We start from the raw sequence: 19,095 nt of genomic DNA on the forward strand, positions 1-19,095 counted from the left end.
AGACAGAGAGACAGAAACTGAGAAATCACCCCCCAGGGGGGATGGCCATGCTGCAATCCCTTCTCCTCTCAGGATCTTGGGCACGCACGCACATGTACCCGGCGTGAGTTTAAGCCGCCAGGTCCAGGACTTGAACCGCGGTCAACTACGTGGGAGTCCAGCAACATAGCCATTACGCTAACTGCTGGTCCCTCCTGTGACTTCTTGATACCCGATTCAGCCTATAATGATTCCACTATGGAAAACTAGTTCTTTTAAATTTGAGCTGTGCATTTGTCTAGCTATCTCTTAAAATTATAGATAAAATTATAGAATACTTTTAATTGCATTAAATTAAAGTGCTCTTTTTTTCTTTTTTTCTAAGAATAAAGGTTCCCTTCAGTTTGAAGACAAATGGGATTTCATGCGTCCAATTGTTTTGAAGCTTTTACGTCAGGAATCTGTTACAAAACAGCAGTGGTTTGATCTGTTTTCGTAAGTAATCAATTACTTCTAATTGATGGCTAACGTAAAGGAAATTTTGGTTATGTTTTTCTATATCCAGATGGAATATTCAACTCTAGATTGGGCTGTTTACCTGTTCAGAATTGTTACTAGTTGTGTTGAAGGTTCCCAGCATCTCCCCTGGTTCGGTGATTTGCTAGGGGGCTCTTAGGAATGAACATAAGGTCATATTTACAGCTACGATTTATTATAGTGAAAGGATACAGTACAAAATTTTCAAAGGGAGAAGGTACATGGAATGAAGTCTAGGGAAGAATAAGCACACACTTCCAAGAGTTTTCAGGGGAATTACACAGGCCACAGATTCTCCAACAGCAAGATTAACAGCGTGTGTGATATATCACCTACCAGGGAAGCTTGTTAGAGACTCAGTGCATACAGTTTCTGTAGAGGTGGTCATGTAGGCAGTCTCTGTTGGGCATGTGCCAAAATTTCAGACTTCCTTAAAGAGAACAGATGTTTAGTGTAAACCATATTGTTTGTATAAATAGTTTAGATACAGTGAGCCACTCTGATCACTTCATGGAAATTTTTTATACATTTAGAAAACCGTTCATTAAGGTTTTCTGATACGAGCCAAAGGCTAATCTTAACGAGCGGGTTTCACTTCTATTTCTTTCCCTTCCCTTTCCTTCCTTTCTCTTTTCGTTTTTGCTATAGGGCACATGTCCTTGCCAGAGAGAGACAGAGATAGAGAGGGACAGTGAGAAACACCCCCAGGGCAGGGACCACCAGTTAGTGTAATGGCTATGTTGCTGGGCTCCCACATAGTCGACTGCGGTTCGCGTCCCAGAACCGGTGGCTTAAAACTCACGCTGGGCGCGTGTGCGTGCATGCCCAAGATCCCGAGAGGAGAATGGAGAAGGGATTGCGGTGTGGCCATCCCCCCTGGGGGGTGATTTCTCGCTTTCTGCCTCTCTGTCTCTCTCTCTCTGTCTGGCGAGCGCACATGCCCTATAGCAAAAAAAGAAAAAAAAAAAGAAATACCCCCAGGGGGATTGCCACACCATAGTCTCTTCTCCATTTTTGTCTCAGGATTTTGGGCATGCGCACACACACACACACACACACACACACACACACACGCCTGCATGTGGGATCTAGTGCCTTAACTTCCATGTCCTCCTGCTGGCCCACATAACACATGTAGTCTCAGGTCTGCTATGTTAACTCTTGATTTTTAGCCAGCATGTCTACAGCAAAATTATCGTCAGGACCCCATATAGCAGCAAACCTATTGATTTCAGTTACATCATTTCAGGGTCCTGGAATAACCAGTTAAAACAAGTCCCATTAACCATGAGGCTTAACTGGAAAACCAAGTGGCTTTCTCCCTTAGTTTCTGTATGAGCCTTTTTTTTCCCCCTTAAAACATTGCCTGAGGCATCAGTTCAGGCACAGCACGACTTAGACGTGTAAGTTGAAGCAAATCTAAAAGTCTTCCAGTGTAGAGGCAGTGTCATGGTCATCAGGGCACATCCACAAATATGAAAGGACTTCAACAACTTTGTGGGAAAATAGAATTAAAATATGAATTTATTTTGGTGTAAAAAAATAGGAAATTCATGCATAACATTTTCGTACTATTCATTTTCCATTAACTTTGTGAAGACCTCCTCTCGAACAACCCTAGAGGACACATGTGGTACACCTGAAGACAAAGACTTTAAAATTGTTAGAGTACCCCGAGCAGAGATATACATTAGGTGATGCATATTAGTAAAGCACAGAGCCTTTCACCTTAGGGTTTCTGATCCATTCAGTTTAGTTAGAACTTGGTTTCAGATGGACTTTCTGAAGGCAGGTAGCTCCATCCCATTTTGCGTCTCACCATTCATTTGCCTCTCTAGCATGGATGACATCTGGAGATGTTCTACGTGGAAAATGTGAAAGCTGGGGCTGTTCCCTACTGTTTCGTAGTGTTCGGTATGATTGTAAACTTGGCAGTAAGTCTGAATTGATAACATTCACAGCATCTTGGAAAGACAGCATTGGGAGTTTTCTTTTAGAAGAGGGGACAGCTTTCAGGACTCTTTCTTTCTTTTTTTTTTTTTTTTGAGAGTTTTTTTCCATTATAGGGCGTGTGTGCTTGCCAGACAGACAGAGACATAGAGACAGAAAGCGAGAAATCACCCCCTAGCAGGGATGGTCACGCCGCAATCCCTTCTCCTCTATTCTCTCGGGCTCTTGGGCACGCACGCACACGCGCCCGGTGTGAGTTCTAAGCCATCGGGTCTGGGACGCGAACTGTGGTCGACTACGTGGAAGTCCAGTGACATAGCCATTACGCTAACTGCTGTTTCCAGCTTTCAGGATTCTTTCTGAAAAGCGAAACTCTTTATTAATATTCTTCTCCGTGCCTTTGCTTCTCCAGGTGCTGGGTTCTGTTTCCTCTCTCACAAAATCAGTATATCCCATCCTGTAACAAAAACTTTTCCTTTTTTCCTAATCATTTTGTCCCTCAACGGAGACAAAAGCATTTTTTGATCAAAGAACATGTTTACATAACTTAATTAGAAAGATATATCAAGTTTAGAAATTGGTTAGGACAAAATCCTGAATTTCTAAAACTTCTCTAAATGAATTTATATTATCTCACACACCTTTTCTCCTGATCATTTATCCAGTGAGTAGCAAAAGAATTCCTTTCTGGTGATAGGTGCATGTAGTAACCAGATTGCCCTACTAGGTTTTGTGTACCAGGAAAATGAGCAGAAGGTGAGGGATAATGGAGTCAGGTTTTTAATCTGCTGTTACAAACTGAAACTAATCTGGATAGTTGAATTCAGGTCAGTAGCAGTGAGACATATCAAGAGGGGACAAGAGTCCAATCTAGAGACCAGTGTAGATCGTAGTAGTTGAAGTAGCTTGATCCCAACTTGGCTAGCTATGCGGTTCAAGTCCCCGACCTGGTGGCTTGATAAACACACCAGGCATGTATATGTGCCCAAAATCCCAAGAGGAGATTGGAGGAGAAGGAACTGTAGTGTGGCCAGCCTCCCTAGGGGGTGATTTCTCACTTTCCCTTTCTCCCTCTCTCTCTTTTTTTTTTTTTCCGGTGAATGTATATGCTCTATAGCAAAATTTTTTTTTTTTTTTTGAAGTCCCATCTATAAGGAGTGGGGGAAGGGGCTACGTTTTTTTTGATGTGCCTTCTCTCACTTAGTAGCTTTTGGCAGGAACCACAAGTTAAGAATCCTGGTTAGTCTCCAGGTCAGTCTCCGTATTAGATACACAGTGCCATTTAGCAGCTCGATTTTGGAAGCTCCCAGCAGAGTAAGCTCTTTTCTGTGAGTATCTGTAACTAGTTGGGATGGTCCAATTGGAATCCATGATATTCTCATGGTTTATATTCCACTGATGGATGTCTGTTAGCGGACAATATCCCATATGTTGACCTATACCAGCATTGCTTGTGTGGGGCTGAATTAGCCCAATAACAGATAGTATCAGGTTTCAGCCTAGAATCAGATGTAGGGCAGTTAAGAGATGTGAATTTAAGATTCCAGAAGAACCATAAGCTTTTCTTTGGCAGCAGCAAAACTAAGATGCTTCAGGCCTCCCAGACATGTTCCCAGTCCAGGTGACAAGCAAGACTGTTTTAAGCCCTTTTTATCTTGTTGAGCTTAAAGTCTAAGCAAAATACAAAATCATCTTTTAACACCTCTGTATACTTTAATTTTTCTCACTGTAAATGTAATCAAACCTCTAACAATTAATCTAGCATTTGTTAAGCTTAACATTATATTGGATTGCTGGAAAAGTCATGATGTATTTTTGCATAGAAAAACATAGAAAAAATCTGTTATGACTTTTCCTATGACCCAGTATTGCTGGATGATGTGTGGGGAGGCACTGCTGCAATAGCAGCAATGAAGCTGTAAAAACAGCTGGAGTGCTTCCTTCCCCTCCTTCTTCACCCTACTTTATCTAACGCTTTGCCCTAGCCCTGATTTAACTATTATTTTCTCATGCTTGGCAGAGAGAGCAACACAAACTTTTAATATTTTTGGTCTACCTAGAACTCACATTTGTGAACTTCGTTTTTTAAAATTTTATGCCAGAGGGCATATGCATGATAGAGAATGACAGAAAGAAAGAATAAGCATCCCCCACTGGGGCCTGGCTGTGCGCAGTCCCTTTTCCTCCAATTTCCAGCCTATCAGGATCCTGGGCATGTGTGCATGCATCCAACATGGTGTTCAAGCCAAAGGGGCTGGGACTTGAACTCTGGTTGGTCACCTAGGATCACGGCCATGTTGACCCCACTTCTCTGTACAGCACCCAATCACTGCATTACAGAACTGACCCACCTCTGGAAATTTTGGGCCTTTTCTTTTCCCACCTGAATGTGGAAAAAAGGAAAAAAGCCAAGGACATTACCCCTCCTAATAGACAGCATGGCTAGAAGCAGCCAAGTGATTCAGACAGCTCTCTTGGGATTAGATCTATCATTTTCAAATTCTCCTGATTTTTACCTCTCAGAACAGAGAGAACCTCAGCTGCTGTTTTATACCATAGATGATTTTATAACCATCTAAGCAGCAAATATTTGTCATCTTACCATGTCATCCTGCCTCATAAATCTCGCTCTGACACCAACTGTGTCAGCAGTTCCAAGATAACCCTTAGTTCAGTAATTATTAGGAAGACCCGTAAAACTCTAGATGTATTTATAGTTATGATTGATTATAATGGAGGATATAGAGCAAAATCATCAAATCCAGTAGTAGAGTGACACTCATGCCACTCTGTGATGCTGGACCTGCATGGGTAGGCCCTGGGTTTGAGTCCCTAGGCCTCCTTGTACATGCTGGGGACACGTGCTCCGCTCTCTGAGGCTACAGGGAAATCTTGGTGTGAAACCCTATTGGGGGAACATGTACACTTCTCTCTCTTCAGTAAATACATAAACTTTTAAAAAAGAACTAAGAAATGGAAAAACTACATGGGGCAAAGTCCAGGGGAAATGAGGTACAAACTCCCTGAATATCCTCTTCCAGAGGAGTCACACAGGACAGGCTTAATTCCTCCAGCAACTAATTGTGACAACACATAAAATTTCTGCCTGAGAAGCTTATGGTAGATTGAATACATGAAGTTTTTTGGGGGGCTAGTCAAGTAGGCAGCCTCTGCCAGGCATAGACTAAAACTCCAGATTCCCATAAGGAAAGTAAGTGTTTGGTATAAATCACGCTATTTGTATAAACAGTTTAGGCATAGTGAGCCAGTTTTATCAAGGAATAGTGGGAACCCTCCCCAAATCCAACTTTCCAAATGTTAGATAACCTTGTAAATAGATCTTTTGAAGGATAGCAAGCTAAAGCCTGCTGTAATAACTGTTTTCTGCATACTTGTAGAAAGTATCTCAATGAATTGTTGGTATGTGACTGCATAACATAAGTGCATTAAGCTGTGTTCATTTTTTATCTTTGTGATATAATACTCTGATTTCTTAAGTACTGTGGACCTTAGGGACAGCAGATGGCATAATGGTTAAGGAGACACCCACATGGCTGACCACAGCACACAAGCATACATGCCCAGCCTGATTTGATCTCCTTGGAGTGCCTAAAGCAGCTCAATATATTGTTATTTTATATGAAAGGATTTCTGTATGTCTTGTTGTCTTCTTCCTGTATGTCTCCAGTGTGGACATTTTAGCATCACCAAAATTGTAAGATCTACAATAATGAATACTTTTCCAAATTTTAGCCATATATTGAACATATTAACCATTAACATTTAGGTTATATCTTTCTAAATTTGAGGCATTAAAATAAGATATTATTATTAAGCTAATATTGACAATTTGAGATTTGTTCTTCCTTGTCTTATAGTCTGTATCCCTTTTTTTTTCTTTTTTTTTTTAATTGTTAGAGGATGTGTGCTCTGGCTCACAGATGGAGCAGAAGAAGGAGCAAGCACCTCTTGCTGGGGCACAGTCATGTCATAGTCCCTTCTCCTCCTTTTCTGCATTTGGGATTTGGGGCCTGACTATGAATGTGCCTGGTATGGTTCTCAAGGTGCTGGGCCAGAATTGGAACTGTGGTCAACTGTGTGGGATCCAGCTCACTTAGCCACTAGGCTGTGAGACTGGCCCACTATTTTTGATTTTCAGTTGGAGCAGTGTTGGCATTTTGGGTGACATAAGAGATTATTCCATGTGTTGTGCCCTTCTTTCCATTTCCCATTTATTGAAAAATAAAAAAAAGATGTTCACATATTTCCAAGTATTTTTTCTGGGAGAATAATATCTCCCTCAGTTGAGAACTGATACTCTTGCTCCATGTTATTAAGTTTGACTCTGGTCTGTGAAATTGAAGCCGTAATTATATAATAAGTTATTATTATTTTCTTTTTTTCTTTTTTTGGAGAGGTTTTTGCTATAGGGCGCGTGCGCTCACCAGACAGACAGAGAGAGACAGAGAGACAGAAAGCGAGAAATCACCCCCCAGAGGGGATGGCCACACCGCAATCCCTTCTCCTCCATTCTCCTCTCAGGATCTTGGGCACGCACGCACACGCACCCAGCGTGAGTTTAAGCCACCGGGTCTGGGACGCGAACCGCGGTCAACTGCGTGGGAGTCCAGGACATAGCTATTATGCTAACTGCTGGTCCCTATAATAAATTATTTTCAACTTGTGAGACTTTTCTTTTTTTTTTTTTGAGAGGTTTTCGCTGTAGGGTGCGTGCACTCGCCAGAAAGACAGAGACAGAGAGACAGAAAGCGAGAAATCACTTCCCAGGGGGGATGGCCACACCGCAGTCCCTTCTCCTCCATTCTCCTCTCAGGATCTTGGGCACGCACACACACGTGCCCAGCGTGAGTTTCAGCCACCAGGTCGGGACTCAAACCAGTCCACTACATGGGAATCCAGCGACATAGCCATTATGCTAACTGCTGGTCCTGTGAGACCTTATTTTTTACTTTTAGAAGTTTTCCCCTTAAGGCATGTGCACTTGCCTGACAGAGACAGTGAGAGAGAAAGTGAGAAATCACCCCCCTGAGGGGATGGCCATGCCACAATCCCTTCTCTTCCATTCCCCTCCTGGGATTTTGGGCATGCACACATGTCTTGGGCATGAGTTTCAAGCTATCATGTCCAGGACTCAAACTGCAATCGGCCACGTACAGGTTCAGTGCTGTACTACTATGCCATTTGCTGGCCCTGTGAAACCTTATTTTTAAGAAAACTTATCTTTACTATAAATATTTTTAAAAAGTCTATTTATTTTTTTCTGTAAGTGAGTGAGATAGCACTCCAAGCAGTGTCTTGACACCATGATCCAACCTTAGCTTCTGCCAGTCCCAATCATGGGCACACATGTTTGCTTCTTGTACTCATGGAGATTGCAGGATGCGAACCCAGAACCTTTCTATATGGATCAGCCTCATAGAGCCTTGGTTACCAGTCTATCTCCATGTAGCCCTTTTATAAATAATCTTTAAAAGATAATTCTTTTGTTATTAAGTTGATTTTTATTACACCAACTTCTTCTGATTCTTGTTTCTCTTTTTCCTTATCACAGTTGTCTTAACTGATTGATCTTGGTGTGCCCCATAAATGTTTATATCTTCTTCTAGAGTTTCCCCTTTCTTCTTATTCTTTTGCCTGAGTTCTCATGTCTGTATAAGCAGTTCAGATTATTCTCCTGTGTTGGACTTCAGATCCATGTAGCCAATTACCTTCTGAATAATTCTCTTACAAATCATAGGATTTGTAAGTACTCCAAATTCATAGATAAAAATCTGTTACTCAAACCAAACATCTGGAAGCTATCTTCATGTCTTTCATGAGATGGCCTCCTCGCCGCTCTCTTGTACCTTTGCCTTGCAAATGCCTATTTTTTGAGATTAAGCTCAGGAGTCAACTCTTCCAGGAAGACTTCTTTTTTTTTCTTTTCTTTTCTTTTTTTTTTTTTTTTTTTTTGTGAAATTGAGAGGTTTTTGCTATAGGGCGCATGCGCTCGCCAGAAAGACAGAGAGAGACAGAGAGAAAGTGAGAAATCACCCCCCCGGGGGATGGCCACACCACAATCCCTTCTCCATTCTCCTCTCAGAATCTTGGTCACGCACGCACACGCGCCCAGCGTGAGTTTAAGCCACTGGGTCCGGGACTTGAAATGTGGTCAACTACCTGGGAGTTCAGCGACATAGCCATTACGCTAACTGCTGGTCCCACAGAAAGACTTCTTTTTCCTTCTCTACCTCTTATTTCCACCTTTCCCTTGGTTTTTCAAACTGTCTTACGTTTGTACACATTGCAGTTGTAAACATCTTGAATTATAATCAGTTCTGTATGCATTTGTTCTTTACGACTCTAGATCCCATTAATCATTTGGGTAAGACTGCAGAGATATGCAGGCATCAGTTAATATTCTTTACTCAAAGAGCAATGGGAAAACCATTAGAGGATTTTAAGTATGTGTGATATGATGTGATTTGAGTCTTATAAAGATCCCTTGTACTGATTGAGAAGTACAAGAGTAAATGTGGAGAAATGGGTTAGTGTATCCTTGAGAGCCTTATTGACTGCCTCTATGATGTACTAGCTGTGTAATCTTTACCTCTTAGCATTTCTTTGCCTTAAATTCCCTATCTGTCAAACAGGAATAAAAATAATACTACTTTCGAGTTGCTATGAAGATTAAATGAGTTGAAAGAGCTTAGAATACTAACTGGCACCTAGCAAGAAATCAGATGTTGCTTATTACCTTATGGTTTAACAAATATCTGAGCTTACTGCATCCTAGGCACCGGGCCAGATACCATGATTAAGCTGAATCTACCAAGTGACAAAAGCAGTTAATGTGCAGACAAAGCTTTGGGTTATGAAGATGTCTCCGAAAATTGGAATATAAAACAAAACTGTTTGGTTGTTGACATGTTACAATTCTGGAGATGTTTTATTTGGATTTCTTTGACATTTTCTATAGCAGGGATTTCATTTATGTATTGAATGAGTCACTGGGGAACATTCTTGGAATGAATGAATCCTCAATGTAAAACCTTATCCTTCTGTCCTAAGTTTCTTGTGCCACAACTTGGTTAAGAAATTTCTGAACATGTTGTAGTAGTATTTAAATATATTTCTATAAGGAACAAACTTCTCTCCCTCCCCCTAGGGCACATGCACTTATCAGAGAGAGACAAAGAGAGAAGAAAAGGGAGAAAGCACCCCCCCCAAGGGGGCTGGTCATGCCACAATCCCTTCTCCATCATTTCTTCCTCTTTTCAGGATTCTGAGCATGCATGTGCACATGCCTGGCATGTTTCTTAAACTGCCAAGTCTGGGACTCGAACTGTGCACTTGTTCATATGGGATCCAGCTGCCTTAGCCACTATGCCACTGACTGGTCCATAAACCAACTTTTAGTAAAATATGTTGTATTTTAATAATAGCTTTATTATCAAATGCAGAGTTTTATATACCAGCTTATGAGAGGTTTTGTTTTGTTTAAATATAGGAGACAGTTCTAACTGATGTATAAATGGGTGATGAATATATGGGGAAGGTATATTAGCTTTAATTGGACTTAAATGACTATTAAAAGAAAGAGAATAGTTTACAACTATTAGGTTGAAAAATTAAAAGGGTTTATCCTGTTTTTTTGCACAAGAAAATATTAGTAGTTAATTTGGGTGCTATTGAGAGATAGACATTTATAATTAAGTTTTATACAGTAAATAGAGAAACAAGGAAGAAAACAATGACAGTGTATGTGTGAGGCAACTTTACAAAGAGTGCTTGGATCATGTGAATGGATTCAGGCACTATTAGCTTGTCCTAGGATAGTCGATGGAAACTGGACTAATATGGAACTATGATGAGTGTTATCTGTTCTTGTTCCATTTTACTACTGTTCTGCCTGCTTTTTGTTTTATAGGGATGTGCATGCAGTCTGTCTCTGGGATGATAAAGGCCCTGCAAAGATTCATCAGGCTTTAAAAGAAGATATTCTTGAGTTTATTAAGCAAGCACAGGCAGTAAGTTCTGCATCTTTATTTTAAATTTGTTTTAAAACTGCTCAATATAATATTTTATCCCTTTAAAGGTAGGACTTCCTGAAGTAATTTTAAATGATCACATTGGTGGTTTGGACACATTTGTAAGATAAATTTTTTATAAAATGACTGTCATTTGTTGAATTTTTTTCATCCCACAGTAATTATCAAGAGAGTTCATTATAAACCTTAGTTAAAAGGTGATATAAAGAATCTGTTTTTTATGATTTTTAGGCATCTCCACTGCCATAATTTTGGCCACATGTGAGTTCACATAAATCTACTCTTTTCTGTTATTATTAACACTACTTCTCAGATTGATAGTAATTTTCTCCATTTGTAAAATCCTTAAGCTGTCTGTGGTTTCCTGCTGCTGAGCTGAAATTCAGCAATCTTATGTTGACATTGTATATAAATATTTTATATTATTGAAATAAAGACAGCTTGTTTAGGCAATAGGTCAGTTTTACAAGAGTTAGTTTTGTTTTGTTTGTCTTTTAGGAAGAACTACCACAAAGGTAGTATATGATTTTGAATCAACTGTGGCATCTGACAAATAAATGACTCGCTTAGCATTTTCAGGAGGTGCCAAAGAACATGAGATTACTTTCCTTTCTATAAAATGAAGCCTGGAAACAAGAGAACTAAAATTTCTTATTCTTAGTTGAATTTTCATATCAATGTATTACACATTAGTAAAAGTTATCTGTTAAAAATTTTGTTAAATAATCATAGCTGTTTAAATAGTTGAATATTAAAAATGAATTTTTTTCAGTGTATGACTTACAGAAATATACTGAAATTAAATATATGGTTGACATATATTTAATTCTGCTGATAGCCACTATAGTGATAGCTGAAAAATTTTATGTCATATTGCATATTATTTAGGAAGCTATTTTGTCTGATGATACCTTGATACATAATTTTTTAAAATTATAGTTTTATATGAAATAAATCTTATTTTCAAACTTTATTTAGAATAGTAAATGTTTCATTATCACAATGTAATGAAAATCATTTCCCTAGAATTAAGTAGATACAGTTTCCCCTTGCATCAGAAAACAGTTTGGCCTGGTGTCAACTGATTTCTTCTAAGCTTATTAATGCAGCAGCAGTTAGCTGTTGGTTTTTGTACTTGTTTTTTCTTGACATTTCCTATAAACGAAATCATACAATTTTGGCTTTTTGTGACTGGTTTCTTTTATTGATGTAATGTTTTTAAGATTTGTTTATATTGTATCAGTATCAGAATTCCTTTTTATGGCTGAATAATGCTCCATTGTGTTTTATACCTCATGTTTATTCATTTATTAGCTGATGGGCATTTTATCTACTTTTTTCTATTTCAAGTAATACTGCTATGAACATTCATGTATGCCTTTTTTGGGAACACATATTTTAATATATTTTAATTTCTCTTAATATAGTTTGTACAATCAACAAAACATCTTAAAGTTATGGCATAGATTTATTTTGTTCTTATTCTGGAAAGTGCCTACATTTATTACAAATTGATACTCTTTTTTTTTTTTTCAGCGTGTACTGAGCCATCAGGATGATACAGCATTGCTAAAAGCATATATTGTTGAATGGCGAAAATTCTTTACACAATGTGATATCTTACCAAAACCTTTCTGTCAACTAGAGATTACTTTAATGGGTAAACAGGGCAGCAATAAAAAATCTAATATGGAAGACAGTATTGTTCGAAAGGTGAATCAATTTTTTCTCATTGTTACCCTAATAGTCTTCAGGAAGAGGGTAATTTGAAGGCATTTGATATTAATTTAGACTTTATATGGGTTTTTCTAGTTCAGATGTAAGTTTCTTTTTGTCTTTTACTGGGTTCTCTAAGTAATATTTTTTCTTCTATCCATCTTTAGCTTCAATTCTTATATCTTTTTAGATGACTTTAAACTGTAGATCTGTGTCTTCAAACGTTACCTGCTTTGCTTTTCCTTTTTACTTTCTCCTTTTCTTTTCATCTGCTGTATTTTATTTCTCTGTGCTTTCTTTGTACTTTTATATTACTATAACTTAAATTCCCTCTTTCTCTTTGAAAAATCTCTTCTATTTCGTTACCTTCTGATAACTTTGTGTTAAACATGGGTAAACTGTCATTTTATAATCTTTCTACTACTTGACTCTGGTTATTATGAATTCAATATTTGCTATACTGATTTTTGTATTTTGAATAGTTTTTAATTAAAAACTTTGTCCCTAGTAGCCAGTTATTTAATGGAAAGAACTGAGTTCTGAAAGTGAAGGGTTTCAAGTTTCCCTTTCAGCTCTTAAGTAGTCTTTAAACTCTCTTTTTCATTTACCATGTGTCTTCCTACATGTGAGAATTGAATGGAACTATAGATTTATTTTTTTTAAATGCACTTAAACTTTAAACAACTTAATATTTGCTGTGATGGTTATAGTAATAAACTCAAGCATTCAAATAATGGTGACCTGGGCATTGCTGCCTATCCCAACTTTAAAATTTACTCTGATGTTGAGACCAGCAGATGGCATGATGGTTACATTGCTGGACTCTTATGTAGTCTACTGTGGTTCGAGCCCTGGACCTGGCAGCTTAAAACTCAAGCCATGCACGTGTATGTGCATGTTGAAAATTCTGAGAGGAGAATGGAGGAGAAGGAATTGCAGTGTGGCCATCTCCCCTGGGGGTGATTTCTCACTTTCTGTCCTTTTGTCTTTCTCTCTCTCTCCAGTGAGCACACATGCTCTATAGTAAAAAATCTTTAAAAAAAAAAAATTGCTCTGATAGTGACAGGGATCTATAAATGTACAATAGATAACCTGTCATTCCTTAATGGTAGAAATAAATGTGATTTGAGAAATTTGTACCAAAATAAAGGGGAGAGGTGGACCACATTCCTAGATGATGTTTAATTTACAGTCCTATAATCTTGTCTTCCTTTGTTTTTCTGTTACTTCCTTGAATTTTACCATTCTCTTTTGGTTATGGGAAGCAGTGTCACTTAATGGTTGAGAGAGCGTTGATTCTGGAAGGACAGCTCAAATTTAGATTTAGATCCCAGTGTGCCACTCATGAGCTGTGTTGCGCGAACATGGGACAGTTAACTTTGCTCTCTGTGCTGGAGGCTCCACCTATCTAAAGGGAAGGTATTAATAGTACCTATATCAAGATTCTGAGGATTAAGTAAGTTATATGTAGAAACCGTGGAGAGCAGCACAAGTACATAGCGAATGCTATGAAACTGTTGTTACTGTTATTGCTGCTTTTGCTGCTGTTATTAATTTATCTTTAACAGCTGACAGTGTTTCATGGAGCATTAATGTATTCCCCAAGGTGTATGTACCATCTCTATTGTTCCTTTTCTTTTTTCTTTTTTATTTTAAGGTATTTGCCATAAAGGGCATGGGCTCACCAGAGAGAGAAAGAGGGAAAGTGAGAAATCTATCCCCAGAGGGAATGATCTCACTGTAATCCTTTCTCCTCCATTCTCCTCTTGGGGTTTTGGACATATACATATACAACTTGGTGTGATTTTCAAGCCGCCAGGTCCAGGACTCGTGGTAGTCGGCCATGTGGAAATCCAGAGCCTTAACCACCATGCTACCTGCTGGTCCCCCATTTCTGTCATTTGAATGGAATATCTGTAAATTAGATTTGTGTACATACTTTTTTATAAAAATAAAAAAGAATGATTTATTTAACTTTATTATTATCATCATCATATTTATTATTATTATTTTTAAATTTGCTGTAGGGTACATGCATTACAGAGACAGAGAAAGAGAGAGAGAGAAAGCAAGCTGTCAGGTCCAGGACTTGAACCACAGTTGGCCATGTGGATGCCTTAACCACCATACCACCTGCTGGCCCCTTGTGTAAATGCATTTAAAGTTTTATTTATTTTTTGAGAAAGAGAGAGAAGGAGGGAAGAAGTGACCTAAAAGGGTCTTATCTTGCTGTGATCCTCTACCCTTCCAGCTCCAGGATCACAGTCACTCTGCTGCCTGTGCCACCGCAGCTGGGGCAGTGTATTCTTGTTTTAAGGTCCTCTGTCAGATTTTTGGTTGGTCCTTTCTGCATGTTTTTATGTATCCATACAAATGTGTATATGAGTATTCCAAACACACTAGCATTTCTGAAATTCAACCTTGGAACCATAGGGGAAGCAACGAGCTCTTGAAAATTGTACTGTGATAGTATTTTAACTATTTTACACATAGGACAGCAGGTAAATGAGTAACAAAACGAAAATTCAGACCATATTATGTCTGATTCTGAAGCACTCGTTCTTTACATTTTTTACCATTATCCTAAATATGCTGCTTCCCTGAAATATTCAAGTGAATGGAGGCCTAAAAGTTTTATTTCAAGTGAATGGAGGCCTAAAATTTTTTAGTGTTTATAGTAAAAAAATTTTGTGTGTGTATGTGATACTTGGTATGCTAATCATTGAAAATGATGCCATATTTTTTCCTTGTTTTCTTAGCTTATGCTTGATACATGGAATGAGTCAATCTTTTCAAATATAAAAAACAGGCTCCAAGATAGTGCAATGAAACTGGTACATGCTGAAAGATTAGGAGAAGCTTTTGATTCTCAGTTGGTGATTGGAGTACGAGAATCTTATGGTATGTACTGGACACGATTTCCTTTTCATGGAAATTCTAGGACAATTAGAGAATAGTTCTTTTATCAAATGTATGTTTAGTATATAAAGTCATTTACTTTTTGTGTCAGATGCTTTTTATTTTATTTTTTGTATTTTTTAGAAGTTTTTGCCCTCTCACTTTCTCTCTGTGCTGTGCTCACCAGAGAGAAAGTGAGAGGAAAAGTGAGAAATCAGGGTCAAATTGCAATCCCTCCTCCATTCTCCTCTCAGGATCTTGGGCATGCGTGCACACGCACCTGACAGGAGTTTCAAGTCATTGGGACCGGGACTCAAATCATGTTTGGCCATGTGGGAGTCCAGCGATGTAACTGCTACGCCATCTGCTGCCCCCTCAGATGCTTTTTATAAGAGTACACAAATAGTATTAATTCTACTTTAAAGAAACTTAGAAAAATGTATATTCATGTGGTTAATATTTTTTCCATATCATTAACTTTTTGGCTAGCAAATATATTTGGTGACATAAATTACAGAACCATAAATTTAAAACTATGAGAGAACTTCAAGAAGTTTATGGAAAGATGGATTTAAAGTATAAGCTTATTTTTGTAAAAACTTGAAATCTGTTCTCCTGTCAAAATTTTGAGTGTGCTCGCATACATGCCCGATAAGTTTTTCAAGCCACAAATCCGGGACTTGATTTGTGAAGTCGGCTATGTTGGATCCAGCCTTCTTAACAACCATGTCACCAGCCGGCCCAGTCTTCATATTTTTATTAGCAAAAGTCCCTGAAATTTATTTCAACTGCCACCACTTTAGATTTCTGTAGTTGTACATACAGACTTTTAAGAGTCATCTTTTTTTTTTTAATTACTTTTTTTTATTTCTTCCATGAGCCAAAGAGTCAGGCATCACTCGTAACCGGGTCCCAATTTTGCTATCCATCCTAGCATCAGCCAGCCCCAGGTTATGGGCACACATGTTCTTGGTGCACTCAGGGAGGTCTTCAGGCATGACTCAGAACCTTCCCATGTAGATCAGCCTTGCAGAGCTTTGTGTTTTACTGCTATGCCACCATTCTTCCCCTGAGTTTTCTTATAGTGTTACTGTTGTCATTTAACCCATACGCTATTCACAAGGTTAAGATTTAAGCACTATCTTGTCAGCGTGTTTCCCACTTACCTATTAGTACAGGTACATCGTGCTAAATTCAGGTTACTTAGTTTGCAATTTTGAGGCTCTTCCTACCTGTTCTTAATTCATCATTCTGTCTTATCTTTAATTAGCCTTATAATGTAGTTAGAGCAACTAGTCATTGTAGCTTGTGCTTTTCTGCTTCTAGATATTTACTTATTTTACTAATCACTGTGCAAATCCTAGTGTGTTCCTTAAGATTCTAAATCTTATCTTTTACGTGAACATTTTCTTGATCATCCATTTAGAAGTCTATCTCTCCAATTCAAAAATAAAATAGTCCATATACCATCTATACTATTTATTTGTTACCTTACTGTTTGTGCTCTTATCTTTTTAAATTTCTTGTAGAGCACTTTTTGGTTTATGTGGCTATGTTCTCTTGAACCTTGTTACTTTGCACATAATGACTACTTAATATTTTAAAATTTAATTTGTTGTACTTGCAATACTGATTTAAATCATAACTAGAGTAAAATTTTTTATTTTCTATTTTTCAGTTAACCTTTGTTCTAATCCTGAGGATAAGCTTCAAATTTACAGGGACAATTTTGAGAAGGCATACTTGGATTCAACAGAGAGATTTTATAGAACACAGGCACCATCGTATTTACAACAAAATGGTGTACAGAATTATATGAAATATGTAAGTCAGAACTTAGTCTACCTGATAGTTTGAACTATTCTCTTGATACTCTTAAAATGATTGCTATCTTGCTTCTGGACAGGCAGATGCTAAATTAAAAGAAGAAGAAAAACGAGCACTGCGTTATTTAGAAACAAGACGAGAATGTAATTCTGTTGAAGCAGTAAGTAATTTTGTAATTTGTACCTTTTATGGAGCTATTTGAAGTGCACTAGCACTGGGACGGCAAATACATGACACTAATGACAGTATTCTTTCTTATATCTCTGACCAACAGTACTAATTAATTATAATACTCTTTCTCTGTGAGCCAAAACATAGTTTCAGAGGCAACTTGTTTAGAACACATTGTTCTTTAGCCTTGGTGTGCTAGATGAAATCTATTTATCATCCCTGCTCTAGACTTTACTGTATTTAATGTACTTCATTTTTAATTGGTCTCCTCTTATTAATTGTTATGCATGTCTAAAGTTAGACATTTTAATGATTTTCATGTTGCAAATAAAATATGCTCCCTAGAGATACATTTGATTCTTGTTACTTGCAGTAGTTACATTTCTTAAAGTAGTCACAAATTGATATATACTGAACCATAACTTCTAAATAATTATTTATTTTTATTTATTATTATTGTTATTATTACTATTTTAAGTTGTTGTAGAGCATGTGTGCTTACCAGAAAGAGAGGGAAAGTGAGAGAGCATAAAATAGTCCATATACCATCTATACTATTTATTTGTTACCTTACTGTTTGTGCTCTTATCTTTTTAAATTTCTTGTAGAGCACTTTTTGGTTTATGTGGCTATGTTCTCTTGAACCTTGTTACTTTGCACATAATGACTACTTAATATTTTAAAATTTAATTTGTTGTACTTGCAATACTGATTTAAATCATAACTAGAGTAAAATTTTTTATTTTCTATTTTTCAGTTAACCTTTGTTCTAATCCTGAGGATAAGCTTCAAATTTACAGGGACAATTTTGAGAAGGCATACTTGGATTCAACAGAGAGATTTTATAGAACACAGGCACCATCGTATTTACAACAAAATGGTGTACAGAATTATATGAAATATGTAAGTCAGAACTTAGTCTACCTGATAGTTTGAACTATTCTCTTGATACTCTTAAAATGATTGCTATCTTGCTTCTGGACAGGCAGATGCTAAATTAAAAGAAGAAGAAAAACGAGCACTGCGTTATTTAGAAACAAGACGAGAATGTAATTCTGTTGAAGCAGTAAGTAATTTTGTAATTTGTACCTTTTATGGAGCTATTTGAAGTGCACTAGCACTGGGACGGCAAATACATGACACTAATGACAGTATTCTTTCTTATATCTCTGACCAACAGTACTAATTAATTATAATACTCTTTCTCTGTGAGCCAAAACATAGTTTCAGAGGCAACTTGTTTAGAACACATTGTTCTTTAGCCTTGGTGTGCTAGATGAAATCTATTTATCATCCCTGCTCTAGACTTTACTGTATTTAATGTACTTCATTTTTAATTGGTCTCCTCTTATTAATTGTTATGCATGTCTAAAGTTAGACATTTTAATGATTTTCATGTTGCAAATAAAATATGCTCCCTAGAGATACATTTGATTCTTGTTACTTGCAGTAGTTACATTTCTTAAAGTAGTCACAAATTGATATATACTGAACCATAACTTCTAAATAATTATTTATTTTTATTTATTATTATTGTTATTATTACTATTTTAAGTTGTTGTAGAGCATGTGTGCTTACCAGAAAGAGAGGGAAAGTGAGAGAGCAAGCTGCCAGGTCTGGGACTTGAAATGCAGTCTGTCGTGTGGGTGTCTAGCGCCCTAGCCACCAGGCCACTCACTGGCTCCTGAACCATAACTTCCAGTGTATCTTTTTGTTACAGGAGAGTATTTCAAATTTTATGTTGTCATGACATAACATACTGACTATTTGATAAGAGAATATTAGCCTTTGCTATTCTATTTTATATAATAAGATCCTCATTTAACAAAAAAATTCAATAAAAGATAGCAACCATGTCAGGACCAGCAGTTAATGTAATGGTTGTGTTGTTGAACTCCCATGTAGCCGACTGTGGTTTGAGTCCTGGACCCGGTGGCTTAAACTCACGTCGGGTGGCATAAGTGC

At 37.6% G+C, this 19,095-nt stretch overlaps 1 protein-coding gene across 1 annotated transcript in view; it reads left to right on the forward strand.

Annotated features, from left to right (window-relative positions):
- CUL5 (cullin 5) overlaps nucleotides 1–19,095 on the forward strand; it is a 79,843-nt gene that overhangs the window by 18,351 nt on the left and 42,397 nt on the right. Inside the window, exons 2-7 of the mRNA XM_006151046.3 lie at nucleotides 365–474; nucleotides 10,397–10,496; nucleotides 12,054–12,230; nucleotides 14,993–15,134; nucleotides 16,810–16,955; nucleotides 17,038–17,118. Of these exons, the coding sequence (XP_006151108.1) occupies nucleotides 365–474; nucleotides 10,397–10,496; nucleotides 12,054–12,230; nucleotides 14,993–15,134; nucleotides 16,810–16,955; nucleotides 17,038–17,118 (756 nt within the window). The remainder of the gene's footprint in view (nucleotides 1–364; nucleotides 475–10,396; nucleotides 10,497–12,053; nucleotides 12,231–14,992; nucleotides 15,135–16,809; nucleotides 16,956–17,037; nucleotides 17,119–19,095) is intronic.

This window comes from Tupaia chinensis, unplaced genomic scaffold (genome assembly GCF_000334495.1).
Source record: "Tupaia chinensis unplaced genomic scaffold, TupChi_1.0 Scaffold000311_2, whole genome shotgun sequence".
Classification (NCBI taxonomy): Eukaryota; Metazoa; Chordata; class Mammalia; order Scandentia; family Tupaiidae; genus Tupaia; species Tupaia belangeri.